Below are 20,474 nucleotides of genomic sequence, written 5' to 3' on the forward strand. Positions count from 1 at the left end.
AACCTCCAAAAAAAATAATAATAAAGAAAACCCAGAATACAGTTTGAGTTGTCAGGTTGGTCCATAAAGCACAATGGATTATTGGCATAACTGATGTCTCTGTCTGATTTTCCCGTTATTTGAGAAATTATATTCAGATCAAAAGAAAAAGTGAAATGCCTTAAGGTATAGCATTGTAACATTTTGCCATTTGGTGTTCACCCCCACAGTTATACTTAGGAACCTCTAAATGTGCTTACAAAGGAAATACCTATTGCCATCCAAAATGAAAAACTGAGAAAAATACCTTTATTGCCTCAACATCATAATTTATGCAATAGCCAAGAAAAAATTCCATTAAACTCCACTAAATTTTGATGGGAATTACAAATAAAATTTAAGACACCGTAATAACTGGCGTAATTTCTTTCAATTTGGAAGAGCATTTTTGGTTCAAAATGTCTGCAGAAGTGCATTGCAAAGAGTTGCTGAGTTACTGCACAGTGCTTTGACACTAAAGGAATTTGAAGTTGGGTTCCTCCAGAGACAGTCTCCCAGCAAGGATGGCAGGAGAGGTTATTCTTGCTGCCACCTTCTCTCTCTCACCACACAAACCTTGGGGATCATTCACACACGGGTGGTTATTCTTTTTAATAAGTAATTGAGCCATTTCTGCAGTAGCTGGCCTGAATGCTAGAAGCAGTCTTTCTCCAAGTGTGGCCTATTTACATTTACTATCAGAGGCATAATTTAAGTTTCAAGAAAGCTGTACTACATCAGGTACATGGTTCAGCTTGTTTAGAATACACATGGGTTCTCAGTACTTCACTGCAGACATAGATACAATACAGTGTATTGTATCTATACAATATACATATATAATTTTCATAATTTATAGACCCATGAAATTATTTTTCCCCATGAGGCAAAAGAACAACCAAGGCTAAATAGCAGTCATTTTCTTCTGGTTTTATAATTCAAATTAGTCAATAGATTAGAATGATATAGTCAAGTCACCAGTTATTTGACAGAGTACAAACCCCAGAGTAAGTGCTTCTGAGAGTTCAACCAGCCTCTTCAGGTGCTTTTAAAGGAAGCTTTTCTATTCTGTAACTTTATTTGAAATTATATGGATCAAGAGAACAAGGTAACTAGCCCACATCAGTGTTTCTTTAAAAGAAACGTCATGTTTGCTGTTTGTGGCTGTATTTTAGGAGAGCCATCATAGCTTGAGGAAAATATATCTGTCCTGTTCTCAACCAACCATGACTAGTTATACACAAATCACAAGTGTCATGCACGTTGAGTTCCAAAATCAACAGATTGTCCGATAGAATGACAAGAATATGTCTTAATTTCAAACTGTTATGTTAGTTCACCAGATTCACAAACAGCAGAGGAATAAACTGGATTAAGTAGTGAATGCTCCCGAGAACATTCAGGTACCGAATGCTCCAGAGAACATTCCAGGTACTGAAAAGGAAGAAAGAACAGTGATAGGAGCTAAGGCAGAAAAGAAAATTTCAGCAGAGATTTTATTAAAAAATACAGAAGTAAAACAAATATCCAAATCTGGTTGATAAATAATCCTGAAAAACCTTAAAAAAAACCTCTACAGATTTAAAACATATACATAGTCCACTAAGAAAGAAAAAGAAACAAGCAAAAGAATTTAATAGCTACATGGTTTTGTGTCTTCTAATGGAGACAAGAACAGGAAAAGACTACGAGAGTATTTGCAAATGCAAAATGCAAAGTACATTTGATCTAAAAGACAGCATTTACATAACTGTGTGTTATACAGTATTATAAACAATTGCATAATCAAAAGTCAGGCTGAAATATATAAGATCACTCTTTCCCAAATAATCTGTGGCTAGAATGCTGCATAAAAATAATTGCACCCAAAATTTTTATAAGAAACTGCTTGTTTGCCATAAACAGTAGTACTTATGACTGAGCTGAAAATACGTAGCACCTGTTGGTAAAATTCAGAGTTTACCAAGAAAGTGAGGTGATGTCCGGCTATCTGAAGGTGGTTACTAAGAAAAAAAATGAAAAGTTATACAAGAAAAATTGACTGCACATTTCTGTGGTGTGAACTGCAATAGTATTTGCACAGGGAGCTTCTGTACCTAAGCTGAACTCCATTGATGTTAATGAGGTTCAGCCTGGGAAATGAGCTTTATCTATAAACAGTCAGTTGCAGAATTGGATTAAAATATTCCCCCCATTTAAACTGTCCCATTTTTCAACGTACATGTGAAGGTGCAGAAATTGGATGACTACCTAGTTTTGACTACGGATTTACAACACGTGTTCTGCAGTTGCCATTTAAAAAAATAATACATAGACATAAGAAAATTAGATGTTTTCCATTAAAAAATAAACCTAGAATCATCTAAGATTTGCATTTTTATTAGAAATAAAACCCAAATCAACATACACTGAGAAGTCTTTCCTGACTTATATCTGCGTTCATAATGCATTACCTGATGGGGGACACTCATAGCATGCAAATCTTGAGCATATGTGGACTTTCTTGTAGGGCAAGAATCTATTGTGGTTATGACCTAGATTTTTTATGATTTTGTGTATGATTCAAATAGATTCTTCAGAAGTATGAAGTTGATTTTGATTTTTCTAAATACGAAAAATTACTTTTGATGGGAATGAGATAAGCAGAATGCATCAGTTTTGCAGCTGAATTCACACAGATGCTTCAGAGTTTAAGTGACTGAATTTTCATATTTGTGACTAGAAGTTTTCATACTACCTCTTCTTGCAATCATTACTAAAATGNGTTTAGAAGATACAGAATAACTCACTATTTTTTTGTGAAATACTTGAGAGTATGTAACAGGACAAAGAAAACCTCTGGCATTTTTTGAGTTAGGTCTTATTTAATTTAGGTGTTCAAGTAATGTTGCCTTAGCACAAAGAACATTATTTTTACAATCCTCGCCCAAGTTTAAAAACCTGCATAGTGGACTTCCATAACAACTGCTATTCATCTAGAAATATCTAGTTAGTGGCTTAGTTATATTCAAAGATCTTGTTAGGTTGAAATAAGAGTCCTGTAACAGTCAATGGAAATGATTTTAGAAAATATTACATTTTGATTGTGCTACACTTCATTAAATATATAAGCAGAATATCTGCTTGCCACGACTGTTTAAAATTTTCTTTTTTTAATTTCTTCAGTTTTTATTACATTGATTTGATGTTTTTGCTTATAGGAAAATCCAATGCAGAAACATATTCACCAATATAGTTAATTTTCAGCTTTTATTTGTCCTGTCTTCCCTGAAGTAATACTTGCTGATCTTCTAAGCATTCTTTCAATTTATCTTCAGCTGAAGTCAGACGGTGTTCCAAGACTGAAACTGTCTGCATGAAGAGGACAGTAATTTCAACTGGTTTTCTATTACTCACACAGTATTATAAAAGTGTGCAACATAATAACATAAGAAAAGTAACTTTAACTCAGTAGGGAAAAAAAAATCATAAAATGGCTTCTCCTTAGCTATTCCACTATTTATAACTGTATTTAAAAATTATGGCTTCGTATCCACGGAGATTGTCTAAAGGTTTCTAATTGTTTTCACAAAATATTTTCTCTGAGAGAGAGAAATACATACATGCATAATATAAATTACTCTGAAATACTATGTAAAAGTTGCATCCATATTTCAGTAGAAAAACAGTCATCACTGATGACCTCAAATGATTTTTTCCAAAAACCTAACAGAAACTTTTAAGGCATCCCCAAAAAAAGGAAGTGAGAAAAAATATACTATTAAAAGGCATTCTCTAAGAGACTATCTTCATCAGAAAAGGTAGTTTTTTGGACGCGGGCTGGCAGTTCCTTTTTAATCCAATTTAGCACACAAATAAATTTCAACTGATGACTTGACTCCATACTTCCAAAAACCTATTTTTTCAATTAACATATGTATTGCAAAAGAACACAGAACAAAAAAAAAACTCTTAGCTGCTCCCTTTTTAGTTGGCTTAATGTTAATATATTACGGACTACAGAGTAGTATCTTAAAACATGGGCTGACTAAATCTGTCATTACTAAAAAGTATTGAGCATTTGCAAACAAGTGACTCAGAGTCACTGAGACTAGTATTTGTGCAGTTTCACTGACACTAGGAATTATTCCACTGCTTAGATTCCTACCTAAGCCAACACCTTGAGCACTACATTTGAAAAGGGATTTAATGGTACATTGGTAATTTACTTTGTTCATCCCCTGCTAGTACATGATTGTTCAGGTTGGAATCCGACAATGTCTGCTAAACAACTGGCTTCTGACAAATCTATGCTAGATTTCACTACTGAAAAATAGTGATTCTGTCCCTCCAGAGTTAAAAGTGCAACAATCTTTATGATTCTGTATCAGGAAGCTTTCACTTTAGCAAACACAATACATGCGATCAATATTTGCTGAAAGGAAAACACCAAAACAGTCACTTGACTATACAACTGTTCAAAATAACCTCACAGCCTTTACTGTTCTGATTTATTAAGATAGTTCCTGGGGCTTTTTGCCCATTGACAGCGTTGTCATTTTCCACTGCAAGTGTTACCCGTTATTGCATACTTACTAGAGTTAACACATCCAGCTGTCCCACAATGTGCTCCAAAGCACTGTCCAGGGAGGGGGAGATGCCTGTTTGCTTGTCTTCATTATGTACAGCTGATCTGCTCTCATTCTCTGATTTCCTTTTTGAATTTCTTGCCAAGACTGAAGCAGGGGGCCGGTGCAGCGCTTCAGTTTTGCCATCACCCTTTAATACAGAAACACCATTTGAAGATTCAGTTGGCTTTATCCTCATTTAAGTAGAATCATCCAATAAGATAGGTAGAAAAGTCTGGGTTTTAATTTAAAAAAAAACAAACATCTATTTACACATATATGCACACACACAAGGGCCTTCAGATTTGCTTTTTGTACGAGGTCCAATTCATAACACTTCAATTTGCTCTGACCTAAGAGAGAATTCCAGCTGTGATGGATGAGGCAATAAGGTTAATTTCAGCAGTCTTTAGGTACATATTTCAGGTACATATGATTGAGGAACTACATGCTATACCACTAGAGTTTGAATTAAAGCTCAAATTAATATAATTGCTGAGGGGTGTCTTCTTCAAAAAGATAGCTCAGGTTGACAAAGGAATTCACTCAGAGCAGTCATATGGATGAAAAATTCATATGTGATTAGAAGATCAAAAGGGTTCCTTCCAACTTCATAGTATGAAACCTTTGTTTAGTATGAATTAACCTCTTACTTCAGCATAAAAGGTAGTTTTTAGTTGTTTATTCAGTGACATTACTTGTTGAGAAACTGATTCCTTCAGAAAATGGGAGAAGGAAACAACAGAAAAGACCTACACAATGTAAAGTTAAGAGAAATAACTTTGATGTATAAACATTACTCCAGGGTGAGAGAGCATGAACTTTCCAATCACTTTGGTTTTGTCTGTGCCTTGAAGTTCTTAACGGCATTTTTGAGTCATAAAAGATTAAATCATCACTAATTCATTAGAAGCTCCCTCACAACAACTTTACTTGATTTATTAATGACTTTCTGAGACTTCTTCGAAAACTTCTTCTACCTTCAGATAATTTTAGTTTATTTTTACACTGAAGTAAATTGAGGTAGTTAATATTTATTTCTAATTATATTACAAATATCCACATTTACAAAAGAAATCTTTTAAATGCTTCTTCCCTCATCACTTTGGGCTTCCCTCAACAGATCCAAACTGCAGCCATCACTTTGACAAGGAGGAAAGCTGTCAATTCAGAAAATAGAGTAAATGCTAAGCTAGTAAAAATCTCACCAAACACTTTTTTCTTACAGTAAAATTGATCAAAAATTCAATGTATTGGACAAATAGGCTGTGAAAGAATGCTTTGTATCTTGGTAAACTGCCACTAACATTGCAAGTCAGAGTAGTAGAAAAGTCTTCTTGTAAAAGTCTTCTTGAGATTCTTCTGTTACATTCTCAAAGACTTATGAGCAGTATGCAACATGAAAATACTTACAGAAGTAAGGCAAAGACCTTGATGTTTGTCAAAACTCAAAGTATCAAACACAGACAAGCAAATAATGAACTGAATTCTAAACTTTCAAAATTTGTAAGAGGGAAATGAAATGAGACCACTTCAAATTTTCAACTTATCTAACTTGTGTCCAAACAGACTTCCTTTACTTTTGGATACCAATCAGTTCACGTCCAACACTTTCATTCAGCATAATATTTTATTTTTAAAAAGTTCTATTTATAGAAAGTTTTTTCTACCCACAGCCTATTCACATGAAGTGTTTCAAGAACTAGATTTTGCCTTTCCTTCAAATACCCCCTTTCTAAAGGACTTTAAATACTCTGAATACAATTTATAAACAACAATTCTATAGGTTGCCAGCAATGTAGTAAAAAGTCTCATAATTCAAAAAAATAAACTATTCTGAGAGACATCAGAGCTATAGCTTATTTTGAGAGAATAAATTTTTATAAGGCAATCAATTTTAAACTGTTACTTCTGAGCAAAGCTAAGAAGAAAATTAAAATGTGCACAGTGTTTCCATTCACAGCCCGTTAGTAATAACATGAAATCACATTTGGGCAACTTTATGCAAGTTACAAATAAGGAGAAGGAACAGATTTAATAAATCAATAGGAAGTCATTACCATGACATTACCAGCGGATGTTCAGCAGAAAATTAAATTTAGCTTATAAATGATGTCACAAACAGCAAGTCATAATTGCTCATCTTTGTTTTCTGTCAAGCAAAATAGCCAAAACTCTGTGGGTGGTACTTGATCAATTTGTGAAAAATCCTTACACATAACCTTATCACCTCTGCCTGTTCCCAAATGTTTTCCCATGAAACATTCACAGAGCAGATAGAAATAAACACTGCATCCCAGTCTCCCTTTGCTTCATGATGGTTAAGAATAGAATCTGAGTAAATTGCATCCATTTACATAAAGATGCCTGAGCAGTTTTATTTATAGAGATAAAAAATTCCCTCAAGTGAAAAAAAAAAATACAAGCCTCTGTCACTCAATTGGATATCAACAGTCTTCAATCTTGTAAGAGCTACAAATTTGGAAAATACAGACAACAGCTTTCAAATGCATATCTAAATGATCTCATAATTAAGATGGGCTTATATGAAAAAGTGACATTGGTAAGCTTCCAAATGAATCACAAAAACTGGCGTGGTCTACTTTTTAAAAATAATCTTTTAAATTGTGAACACATGGTACATTTGTCTACCAATACTGAAACATTTCTGATACTGTGATTAAAACAACCACAAACAATTAGTCATAAGTAGGGCATGAAGCTCAAACAGACCAAAGAGCAAAGGCATAACAGAGCAGTCTCCCACCTTACCAGACCTTGATTTCCTGTGTCTTTTGGTTATTAGAAATCATGGGAAGTTTCTCAGAAGTAATAGTACTATCATTATCACTGCTTTTTTCCTCCTCTTGTGAACCTTCCCTCGAGCAAAAATGCTTCACTGTGGATATGCTAAATTTAACTGTTTGGGATTTGTTTTTTTCTCTGTTTTTGCTTGTTTGTTTGTTTTATTGTTGTTTTTGTAGGCCATAATTATTCACAGATCATGTCTATTGCTTAGAAATCATTTTTTTCAGTCAATGAGTGGCTCACATAAAACAGAGTCTCTGGTCTATTAGGTTAACAGTAAATATGTTAAACCACTATTTGTTTCATCAGTTCCCTACTGAAGAAAACTTCCCTGTAGTTTCAGCTGATGACAGCACTCTTCATTTCTTCTCCTCTTGCATGCACATTAATCAGCACAGCAACAACCTGCCATGTGCCAACTGTGGCTTTCTGCTCCTGCTACCTGATGAGGTAGTTCTGGTATCATTTATTTGCAAACTTTAATTGAAGTTTTGCATTCAAGCAGTAAAATAGAGATAAACTACTTGGTGCATCTAAAACAAAGTTCTACTAAGCATTTCTAGCTTGAGTAGTCCTCTTTCAGAACTTGTAACACGGAATTTTGCACTTAATTAAAAGTCTTTTGTGACATCTTATGCACCTGAGTCTTCTCCAGCTCTTAAAAGAATGCCTAAGCTAAACTGAAAAATTTAAAGCACTTAATGTAAGTGCATCACATCCAATCTAACTCGGAAATACCATGAGGCACCACTGAAGGTAGCACACCCTTCAGTTTAGAACCTGACCACCAGGAGCGGTATCAGGATACAAACTCACAGCCAACAAACCAAGCCAGACTATTAGACTGTAATCTTTAGCAAAACAGGCATTTTCACCTAAAAGGGAATAGCACTACAAGTCTTGAAAACAACAAATTCAGCCTGACGTTAACTGAATTTATAGAGGCCACAAGGCCAGTACAGTACAATGAAAACTAGTTGCTAACTTTGATGGGGTTTTTTATATTATTATCTGTACAAAATTGACTGAAATCCTGATACACTTACAGTTATGGTCTGATTAATCAGATTTATTTATTTATTTCTATCAGGATTTCTATACTAGATTTAGCATTGCTGTGATGGCATGAAATAATAAACTCTTCTGTCCACAGGCTTATCTCAAGAAATCCTGAACAGATAGTTTTATGCAAAGAAATTATATCACACTTTACAACAGCTCTTTCACACGTATAATGAGAAACCTGGCTACATGGTTTTCTCATGTCAGTTTTTTCCCAGAGTGCTGCTCATGGTCTGAGAAAACACTGTAAAACAGAGTACATTCAATGCACTTATTATTTTGCAATTCCACATATAAAGAATCTAGTACAGAACAAAAAAATTTTCTCCATATTCCATTCATTTCAAGAAAACACAGAAAAAGAACCAAAAATAACCCTTGTTTGCTCCAAGTAATATGGAAAATATTTCTATTTCCCTAATGAAAACCCATTGAAGTGCACAAATATTTGAGTGCATCCAGTTAGAAATAAATAATATTTCTGAATTTTTTTTCTAAACTCTCAGATCATCAGTAATAAGCTTTACTTAAAACTAAGTAATTTTCTCTTTTTAGTTTGCTCATTGATGTTAATTTCTACCAATAATATTTCCTTGCCTCAGTTTAAGCTTTTAGAAAAAACTGAAGATTTCCCCCCACAAAACAAACAATACTACCAAAAAATTAATAATTGATAATTCAAAACAAAACAAAACCCAAACAAACAAACAAACAAAAGACCCAACCCAAAGCATGTCATGAACATACGGCACAAACTAGACAGAAATCATTGGAGGTTCAATTGCCAAAGGTAAGAATCCCCTGCCAGGAAGTCAATTCTAAATTAACAGTTCAGGAAGACCATATTCAAACACTTTTGTAAATTATAAAATTTCTTGCACTACAGGCACTAAAAATTAGCAATATAGCCTATGGAAAAAAAGCAAAGTAAGGTAATAAATTACTTTCAGTATATCTTCAGCCTCAGCAAGAAGCTTTGCAAAGCAAAGGACAAATAACATGAAGAAGCATTTCCACTACTTACAATTACAAAATAAAGTAGCCAGTTTTAATTTAGGCAAATTACTTTGGACTGCATGTGTACACATCCAAGGGAACATCTTATAGCTGAACTCAATGCACAAGTTTCAAGTGATGGCTTCTTTTTACCCATATAGAGTCCTAATAAAAAATTATATTGCACACTCTTCTTGAACTTCTTACCCATTCTAGGACAGGGAAAAGCTAAAGGAGGGCAGGAGGACTACTTGTAACAGAAGCTGGAAACATAATGAAACACTTACTAGAAATGAAGTAACAATAGAAAATTAAAAACTCCATTCAGACAAGGCCTCCTTTCTACTACTACAAATAGAATATTTTGCTATATTTTATATTACAAATGTTAATAAATAAAAACAGAAGTAAAAACAAACAACAACAACAACAAAAAAAAAACCCACCACCTTAGGACTTTTCCAGCATGTTGGCAAACTCCCTATACTTCAAGTAGCAGATTGTGGAGATTCACAGAGGGCATCAACTACACGGGAGGAAGGAGGCAGGGTTAACTTCAGAGTGTGAAGGAGGGTACAGCATCCTCACCAGGAACATATCTACTCAGAGAAATGACAGCCATTCTTCTGGATTGCTTGCTCATAACTCTTTTCTGTCCTCTTCCCCCCACTTAAGAAACTGATTTAGAGTCTTTAGACCAGTCGCTACCTAAATAAATCTAACTGAACTTTGCAAAGAAGCAATACCTGGTAACAATACAATTTATTGTACAGTCTTCAATTATATATAAGGGACAGCTCTTCATCTATCTCATTCAAATGCCTGGCAAAGTCACCTAGTATATCCATACTCCAAATGAATTTACAATGAAGTTCAACAAACCCGGAGGAAATTCTCATTCTTGAAGGTATGTTTACTCCTAAGAAAAAAATAGAACAAAATCACATACTTTATAATATGCAATTGATTTCTCCTAGATAAGTGTCTCATAGTTAATCTGTTGGGGCAAAATTAACCTTGAAAAACTTATGCTGTATGTAAATTATAAGAGTTAAAGGAACATACTTCTGTCTTAAATCCCACCTCTCAATAAGGATGAACAAAAAACTACTGAGGACAAAATCCTGAAGAGACAAGACACTTGCCAGGACAAGAAGAACTGAACAATGTGAGTAATGTTCTCCCAAGCTGTGCAGAAAGCTGAGAAGGGCTGCAGTCCCTGCACTCCAGTCTGCACAGACCAGGGGTCTGGTGCTTCACAAAGGTGGGAGGCTGATGCCGGGTAGGCCCAGCCCAGAGCTGCCTGTGCTGCAGAGCCTCCCTCCATGCACTGACAAGTCCTACATTAGCAGAGCCCTCTGCTGTAGAAGAAGCACACAGGAGCTGTTCGCCAAACCATCCATAACTATATACTCATATACGTACCTACACACAATTTACTTTCAAAGTTATAGGCAAAGCTAACAGAAACTCCCTTCTGCCAGCACAGCTGCGCCTGTACCAATGGTTTCTGCCAGGATAACAACCTCAGTGCTATAGTATGAATTTTCTTTTTTTTGGACTTCATAACAACATAACAAAAGTTTATTGCATAGACAAATCTAGACTACCTCCTGTTAGGGGATGCTGTGAGCTGTGATCTGGCAGCTTTGACTTCCCTTCAGAGACGGCTAACAACAGGCAAGTATACCACTTGACCAGGTGGCTATCCTGGTAACAATACCATTGGTTTTTTACTCCTTTTGCTTCTATGGAGCAAACAATCTCCTCCAATTCAAATTATTTACAAGAAAATACCAAAGAATAAAAAGTATTAGAAATTAAGTTAGCAATCCAGCGTATTGGAGTCCAAAGTTAAACCCAACACCAGCACAATTGCTTGAAGACTTTGCCAAAGAGACAGATGCTACTATTAGGGAAATAATAAAAGGAAGCCCAATATTTCATAGCTTGGAACTGAAATCCCGTGACTATAGCCATGAATAAAATATTTTACTACATAATAGTATGTAATAGAGTACTCTATGTAATACAGGAAACACTCAGTATTTGACCAAGGCTTTTGCTAATAAAGTGTTACACCTATAAGGGATGATGAAGGTTTGAAGAGGACATCAAATACTGTAATAACAGTGTCACAAAAAACTCCCATAAGGAAAAAATGAAGCTTCAAAATTTTCACTGAAAAGTCAAACTTATGCGCTTTTATCAGGCTTCATATAATACCTGGATAAAGTAGCAAAAGTCTACACTAAGCTATTTCAGTGCTCAGCATCAGTAATATGCTGAAGGTTTGGACAAGCTGTACAATTTGTCCAGGTGAAAACAATACTCAGTGCTGCTGATCTTAGTTCAGAGCTGGGATTTTTAAAAATTGCTTTAATAGCATCAGCATAACTTTGTACTTAAGTCAGTTGAGTTTTACAATTTACTGTGATAGGAATCAAACTAGAGAACTGCAGAAACTGAGAAATTTGAGAATTGCATACAAATAGCCAAGAAATGTTAACTTCAGAGTGGTCTGATATGCCTGTTACACTCTTGAAAAATAATTTATTTTAATTAGCATTCTATTACAAACTTCAGTCAAAATACACACATTATTCAGCACCAATTAAAATGCTAAATGTGTTGGCACATAAGACTGGTAGATAGGTTCTGCTTGGCTGTATTAAATAAGGAATTCAACAACGATAAAAATTACAGTTAAAGCATTAAGGTTGCCAATAATAGCTTTATTTTGAAATGGTTCATAACTTTCTCCCCCTGCTGCGCTGTGACAGTTGGAACTTTGAGGAAACCAAAACAAACATCTTACTGATTTAGGAATATGATCTGTAATTCTGCCAGTCCATTAAAATCAGAATTATATATATATAAAAAAAAAACAAACTAAAAATCTCTCTGTGATCAGCTGAGAGAGTGAGTTTCATTGCTCAAGCTACCAGGATCTAAAGATTTATAATCTCCCTTGACATTTGATACTTGTATTTTAGCCAATTTCTTCTTACCTCAAGTGACAAATATCAACAAGCCACTGGAGGTGACTGACTGTCAGCATGGGATAAATGGCAACACCGCTCTGCCTGAATTTGGGTGGTCAGGGCAGGAGGAAAGACAGGGACGGTGGCTGACTCAGAGTTACAATTTCAAGAACGTTTGGTATTCTTAAATTTCACAGGAACACACTAGTAGAAGAGGTCTTGATCACTGAATCTGATCCTCAGGGACGAAGAGGAATTTGCATCTACACCATTCTCATTGAACAAGCTCTTATTCTGGAACTGACAACATCTCCCATGGTGAATTTCTTCTATTATTATTTAATTTTTAATGATGAATGTCCACAAATACAGACAAAACCTAGTTTATACAGATTATGTTCTAGCCAAGTGAAAGGATAAAACCTTCCCATTTCTGCATCAACAGATGCTCTTAATATCACAGTGATCTCATCTACAATCCTGTTGACTTTTGTTAAAATAAATATGGATAGATAGATAAATAACAGAAGTAGTCAGCTAAAATGTTGGTCTTTGTTCTTCATTTCTGCAAATTATGCTGGGAGAAAATCCCTTTTTTCCTTAGTTTTTTATGTGAGAACATCTTCATATTGTTAGTGATGTGATACAACTGGTTATTTTGCAGTCAGCTTTCATTCCTGTCAACCCAAAAGAAGGTGGTGGTGGGGAAATCTAGTACAAAATCCTGCCTCTCTCAGCAGCAAAGTGTTACAAGGCCAACAACTTGAGGAAGCCCTGCCTCATGATTCTTATAGAACTCCTTTGCCACTGACCTGCAGAGCAGCAGTTGATGAACGCAGCTGAAGGAGAACAACCTGGTCTAGTGTCCATAACAATTCAAAACTTCATGTTCCAGATCCAATTGCTGTCACACCTTTTTACTCTTTCTTGAAACAAGAGAAAACTCCACTTACATGTTCCATTCTCTTTAGTGATACTTATGTGACCAGAAAAGCTGAGGTACAGGCAGACATAAGACTCAAACAAGAGCGATGCTTGCTCCTTCATTCAGCAAGGTGCAGCACCTCTTGCACAGAAGAGGTTCTGCAGAAAAGGTTCACTGTGGACTGCCACATCTCTCCATTTAATGTAGAAAAGCAGAAAATAATAATGTAATTTATGACTTTTAAAAATTAGAGCATAACATCTCATAGGGCAGTAAAAAAAGGATATACACATAAAGAAATATTTCCTTAGAATATAAGGCTATACATAAAAGATTATATATTATTTTTATATGTAAATTTTTTCCATGTGTGTAATAAATTACAGCTCTGTCCCCTACAATATGAAAAGTTCACAAACTGTGTGTGTGTATATATATATATATATATAAGGAAAATGGAAAACACTAAATAAAGGGTTTACCACTTGAAGATAAATACTAAATTTCACTGGTCACAGTGCATTACTTTAGTAATATATCCTTCCAGATGTAACACCCATGTAACTCTTCTGCATACATTCCATATTTAATTATGTTTGCTGCTACATTATTAGTACTTGTGGTGTGTTTGGCATTTTTTTGTTTGTTTTTAACAGCCACACAAAACATTGATTAACGTTAGTATCCTCCATGTATTCAAAATGGGAAACATATGACAACACACACACACGCATATATATACTAAGTCATTGTTTAACTTATCTTCCTATTGGTCTAGCATACAAAACATGTCTTGGAATTCTATTTGTATTAGTGACATCCAGATCAAAACCATCACAATCTAAAACAACATTCAGTATCAATTGTCTTTATATAGGTCTAATAATTCAGCATATTCATGTATGAATGCTGTATGAAAGTCCTGACCAAAAAAACAAACGAATCTGCATTGTCAACTATTTCTTTTTGATGTCAAGGAACAGCGGTTAACGTGACTAATCACATCGGCAGACCAAACAAGGAGCATCAGTGTGTTACACAGACAGGACTGAAAGCCACAGTACATATACAACTTGGAGCTGAAGCACAAGGGTAGAACTTGCTCATGTCATTGTATCTCAATAAACTACCACATGTCCACCTTGTGGAAAGTCCTCTGGTTAGACTGGGACAAAGAGAAACAAGAAACTTTTATTCTATTCCTGCTTGCCATTTCTTTGGCACTGAGGTCTGATGCTTTATTGAGCAACAGAACAGAAATTTTAAGATTCTTAAAATGCACCATGAATTTCAAACTGAAGTCCTCTTAAAGTTGCAGTCTCTCTACATCTTTTATGTTCTTAGAAAAAACTCCCTTATTCCTGTTAATATTATGATCTTTTTAAACTTCTGAAAGGAAGATTACTTTGGTATTTTATTGCAGCAGCCTAGTGATAGCAAGAATCCATGGAACTGTGTGTCCATGCAAGATACAAGAGGATGTATTATTTCCCATACTCTAGTGAAAACTCTCTAGAGAAGGTTCTCTCAGTCTTCTACGTCCCTGCATCTTAAGGAAAATAATTGATAATAATAATAATGGACAACACTAATGTAAGTATTTTCTAGAGATCAATCAAGCTAAGCGTGTAACGCTTACAGATAAGATACTCCTGCTAAGAACGGCACCTCAGATTACAAAATATGCTTGTGCTCCCCTGTGCTCATTCCCACAGGGAACTTTGTTGGAAAGAAAAGCACGTTTCTCTAAAGAGCTTCGTTGCATGGGTTAGGGTTGGATAAGGGATTTAACTGAATTGAAAGAAAGATATGTACGGATATAAATAATAAATACTTCACTAAAGTTTAATGAAGTCATTAATGAAACACTGCATTAAGAACTATCCGCTAGGGTACAGGTAAGAAATATAAACCCAACTATGCTAAAAGACCTATAAAACAGAATATCATACTGTTACGTCCCCTTTGTCAATTCATTTGACTAAGGTTGACTGTGCTTGCAACAGGATAGAAGAGCTAAATGACAAATGATCAACTGTACAGTATCAGTCGTGAGAGGCAGTGGTCTAGTCGAGATGTGGAGATGCCACACTCAGTGGGATACAGAAGAATATACAACCTGACGGTGTGCTGCACTCCATACTTGATGTGAAAATGACAGTAAAATGGAAGCAGTTGGCACTATAATCCCAGACCAACAGCTGGCATTCCAGTCCTAAATGTCAAATTCCTGTTGGGGATTTAGAGACTTCACAGATAAAATATACTGTTGCTTTTTCAACTGTAAAAGGCAGAATAATACAAATGACCATAAATTAGAAGTGATGAAACACAGCTGGTTTGGATAATTGAAGGTCTTAGCAAAAACTCTATAGTCCTTAGAATTAGGAGCAATAAAAAGGACATTTTAGCTCACTTTCCTAAGGAAACAATGCTGAGGCTACCATTTTTGTCTGCTTGTCCCCAGACCTCACTCACAGGTTTTGAACTTGTTGCAGATGTAAGAGGGTCTGGTGGAGGAAGAGAAATCCTAGAGGGAGCTGATTTCACATAAGGTCCCCGAGAACAGACTGCTGGCTAAAGGAGAGAAATCAGTAAGTAATGCCATGGGGAGAAAGGCTCGGGCATAAGTTTGCATGCTATTGGAGACCAGAGATTGCATGAGAAAAACAGAACTTATAATTACTTCAAAGTCAGAGAAAAGTTTCAAATAAAACCTTACAGTCAGTTATGAAACAGATTTATAGGAAGCAAGGTAAACACAATTTCTATAACTCAAGGATTTTTTGTACTTTACAAATATCAGAAACAAAAGAAGCTCCAACAATGGCATACTTATTAGCTAGAGGCATTAAAGAAATATGCATAATTTTTTTACAGTGGTTAATGAAGTATTTTTATCTTCCATTTCAGAAGATAATAAATGCTGTAATTGTATTTCTGGCAAAGTACTTTCTATTCCAACTGTAGAAAAATACTATTAAACAATTTACACTGTATGTAAATACTTTTATATCCTGGATTACGCAGTTTGAACTCAATGGCTTTGAAATAACAAGTCAGGTAATGATACTGATTTTTAATACACCCTGTAAAAATGGAGAAAATACCAGGGGAGTGGGGAAGCTGAAATTCCATCAGTAATCAGAAAGGATAAACAGGATAATTGTGTGGTCACAGGTCACAGTCACCTTGAGAACTGTGTCAGGGAAAAAACCCTGAAAAGTTGATTTGGGACACATATAGCAAGTATTTAAGGCCTAATGTCAAACAAGTCAGTATGGTTTGAGGAAAAAAAAATAAAAAGAAATTGTCTGTCAAACTGAAGACCCCTCTAGTGAAATATTTAGTCAAACTGTTCCTGAAAAAAGTACCTTTTTTTTTTTTTTAAATCCATAATATGCACACTATAATTTTGTTAACACATTTTACGTTTTAATGTAGTATGAAGTCAATTATCCAGGTAGTTTCTTTAAAAATAGTTAAATCAGAAACTAACTGCAGAATTATGCTGGCTTTAGTGATTCCACTGATATCTGGTCTTGTTTTAGTGCCATAGAAAACATATCAGCAATCTGGAAAATCAAGTTTACAGGCAACACAAAAAGGCATCCTGAAAATCACTGACACAGTCAGGGTTACTTGGCAATCTGACTTCATTCAGCTGTCAAAATGCAACCTGATGTACTCATACAAGACATCAGAGAAGAAGACACTACAGAGTAACACGCTATAAAAAGCAGAGGTGTTGAAAATATCTGCAATTACATAATACATAACTGAGCAAAATGATAAAACTTTGATGTGATCAGGTTATTGAGTGAAGAGTTACAGTATCTTCTTACATGCAACTAGCTGAAACTACTAAGCAAATAGTACTGAACTGTTCCACTACACTAGTAAAAATTGCAAGTATGGACACCGAATTCCTGTCCTATGAGTTATGTAAGAAATGAGGAAACACCTATAAGAATGAAACATGTCTTGGAAGAGTAATCTTTTCAGTGAGGAACATTTGATATTGGTTTATCTTAGAATTGGTTAAGGATAAAGTAATTCTTTTAAATCTCCATGGCAAGATTTGTATTTCTTTACAAATAATACGCAATAGTTAACTTGGAGTTGTGCTGCTATGCCTTTGGGTGAAGTATCTGACATGCAGTGTGGAACTTGCATCTTGGTGCTCAGAAAGTACAATCTCCACGCAGCTAGAACATGCCAGAAGATAGCATCTCTCTGTCCCTACCTCCCTTCTTCGCACCAACCCAAACTGCTACAACCAGAGTACCATACTGTGAGGGTATACAGAGAAAAAAAAGAACAAAATCCAAATCAACCAACCAGCTTTTCAGAACAGTAATGCCATGTATCTTCACTGATGGTGTCACTCAGAGAGCTCCTCTTCTTTCTCTTCCCCCAAATACTATTTATTGCAAAATGCATAAGGGCAATAGAATCCAGTGTCTCTTCCAGAAGACCCTAATCACTAACCATAGGCTGTTTCTCATTTGCTTTCCTCTGATGTCATATACTTTCAATTTTTACTTTACAATGCTTCTAATTCAAGCAAAAGAATGGAGCTGCCTCCATTCAGCCTCTGCCTCTGATACCTGCTGTTAAGGTTACAGCCATGCAGACAGAAAAAAGCAAGCTGAATCCTCTTAGGCTGAAAAAACTCAAAACTGAATACAACACACCTACTGCCTGAACAAAAGGAAGTCATTACTACCACCTCATTTGTTCGTATTTTTTCCATTGCATCTTAAGAAAGATGATGTTCAGCTGTGTCAAGCCTGTAATGGACCTGTATGTGTTACTGCACAACCACGTTGGATACGTGGCTCCATGGACATCATCCAATTCAGTCGGGTTACAGCCAGCGCTAATCTTCTCCTTAATCTCTAAATAATTTTTTCTCATTATTTCCTTTGTGCGCAGTATTTGTGTTCAGATAGCTGAGCAGACCAGGGAATTGACTTGGATGGAATTAACCAAATAAAAACAGTTGTTAAGTTAAAATGACTCTAGCATTGTCCTACTTAATTTCTGACCCCAAAAGTGTTTTGATGGAAGATGCAAGCCAAGATACTTCTAGAGTTTTTCTATATCAAACACCTATCTGATGAAGGAACATTTTTGCTCTTGTTGCTGAATTTTATTTGAAAAGTCTCAGTCTCTCAGTCCTATGTAATTTTTGAATCTGACTCAGTGTTTCCATTATCTCACATCAAGCAAGTAACTACCTTTCTTACTGCAAACTAGATAATAATGCAGCATGGCTTCAAAGAGAGATGTGTTGTATTGGAACAACTGATATATTTGGAAAACACTCAAACAAGCTTTTAGGCAGAAAGCACCCTCTGGGTTTAGATATTACTGTACTCTAAGTGATAAACAGAATCTGCTAGCACTTGTTCAAGCATTGTCATTTAGGAAAAAATAAGAAAATATTTAACCAGTATTAAAGTGCTTGCTTTTGTAAAAAACTTGCATTACCAATTTTGAATAACACATGGGTTTTATATATATATAAATTTCATTTTATAGTCAAATTTCTACCACACAGTTGTAAGCACGCTGTGCTCAACTTAGACTCCAGCAGCATTTAAGAACAAAGGATAATTCAAGGGCAGTAGTTTAGCTTTAATATCTTGTTTTCTGACATACTTCATCTGTAGCTCAGTTTTATTATGCTTTATTTCTTTATTATAAAGAAAAATAAAACCTTGAACCTTCTCTAAAAAAGTCATGCATTATGAACTAAACTAAGCATTACCTTGTTTCTTAGTAATACAAAATGTGCAATCTTGGAATTATTAAAGTCCCATGAACACTAAGAAGTTCAAAACTTAATTTGTGTTACTGCATGAAAAAAAATTAAAACAGGTGCTTACAGGGTAACAGAGCTACTGAATGATTTCATTAACTTCCATTATGCTAAATGACTCAAAAATGGCATTTAGATCAGTACTAAATCATCATCTTGGTCAGCAGGAAACTTGTTACAGACTGACAATCCAAGTGACAGAAACACTTTTTTACAAGTGCTATAGTAGTAATTTCCTGTGTGAAAGGCTTGTTGCTGTTCCTGCATTCCTCAGGGGACACTTCTTCTCAGAGGATGTTACTCTTCCCCAGGAAGAGGAAGGAACCAGTTGTTATTGGATGTGTGGGCTGATAGCTGTCGGGCATTTTCTGCATGCCGCAGAATCAGCTGTGAGAACCACGAATACAGCTTAGATTTCCAGTTGGAGCGGAGGAGAACACTGCTTGAGCAGACAAGGTCAGAATGTACACATAAAGTATCTCAGGAAACTGAAAGAGAAATAATACCTGAAACTTCCATCTCTTTAGTTTCCAGAAATGTGCTAATTTACTAAAAGAACAATATACAGACATGGATCAATCTGAAAAGCATTCCTGAAGTACTGCACTGTTGCCATGAGTAAGATCCTATACGAAGTAAAATTTTGCAAGCTCTGAAAAGGCAGTTACCTCACAAAAACTGTGTGTGTGTGTGTGTGTGTGTAATATCTTCCTGTTAGGTCCCTCTCCTCCACTTCCTGTTCTATAGCAACTTAAGCTGTCTCCGTATGTGCTGTGACATTTTTACAGGGCAGGTCACCAGTAGCTAGTCCATGCCTATTCCAGTATCACCGAATTCAGGATCACATTCCACTGGCTTTTTCTTAAGTTACAGCGATAATATATTATTCTAACTGCTTATTTCCAAAGTTCATTAAAAAACCAATCCACCAACTATTTGATTCTAAAATTATTAGGGAGACAGAACAGTGACATACAAAAAACCAGTACAATCTCATAAGGTACATTTCCTCAGGAAAGCAGGCTAAAAATAGTATAGGAAATATTCTTGCACTCTCTAGTGCCCAAATTCAGAATTCAGTCTCCAACGAAAACTTGACTTTCTCTCAAGCTCCAGTTCACTCAGAGAATATAATGAAGCCTATTAAGGAACATCAGGATATGTATTATTAGTTAATTATGTAGAGGCACAACATATTTCCTGCTCTCTCCTTGTAAACCAGCAATTACATGCTGTGTTGGAATAGC

General features: G+C 35.4%; 1 protein-coding gene across 2 annotated transcripts in view; it reads right to left on the minus strand.

The window, feature by feature from the left end:
- Window positions 1-933: 933 nt before the first annotated feature.
- The window catches only part of POC1B (POC1 centriolar protein B), a 50,280-nt gene continuing 30,739 nt past the window's right edge, over window positions 934-20,474 (minus strand). The window contains exons 11-12 of one of the 2 annotated variants that reach the window (XM_017804438.1): window positions 4,594-4,776; window positions 934-3,369 (exon numbers count right to left, since the gene is read on the minus strand). In XM_017804438.1, coding sequence (XP_017659927.1) covers window positions 3,268-3,369; window positions 4,594-4,776 — 285 coding nt within the window. In that variant the 3' untranslated portion in view covers window positions 934-3,267. Of the gene's footprint in view, window positions 3,370-4,593; window positions 4,777-20,474 lie in introns of those variants that run through there. The other variant, XM_017804439.1, reaches the window with a different exon arrangement.

The sequence above is a fragment of the Lepidothrix coronata genome, unplaced genomic scaffold, assembly GCF_001604755.1.
Source record: "Lepidothrix coronata isolate B3197 unplaced genomic scaffold, Lepidothrix_coronata-1.0 Scaffold9, whole genome shotgun sequence".
NCBI lineage: Eukaryota > Metazoa > Chordata > Aves > Passeriformes > Pipridae > Lepidothrix > Lepidothrix coronata.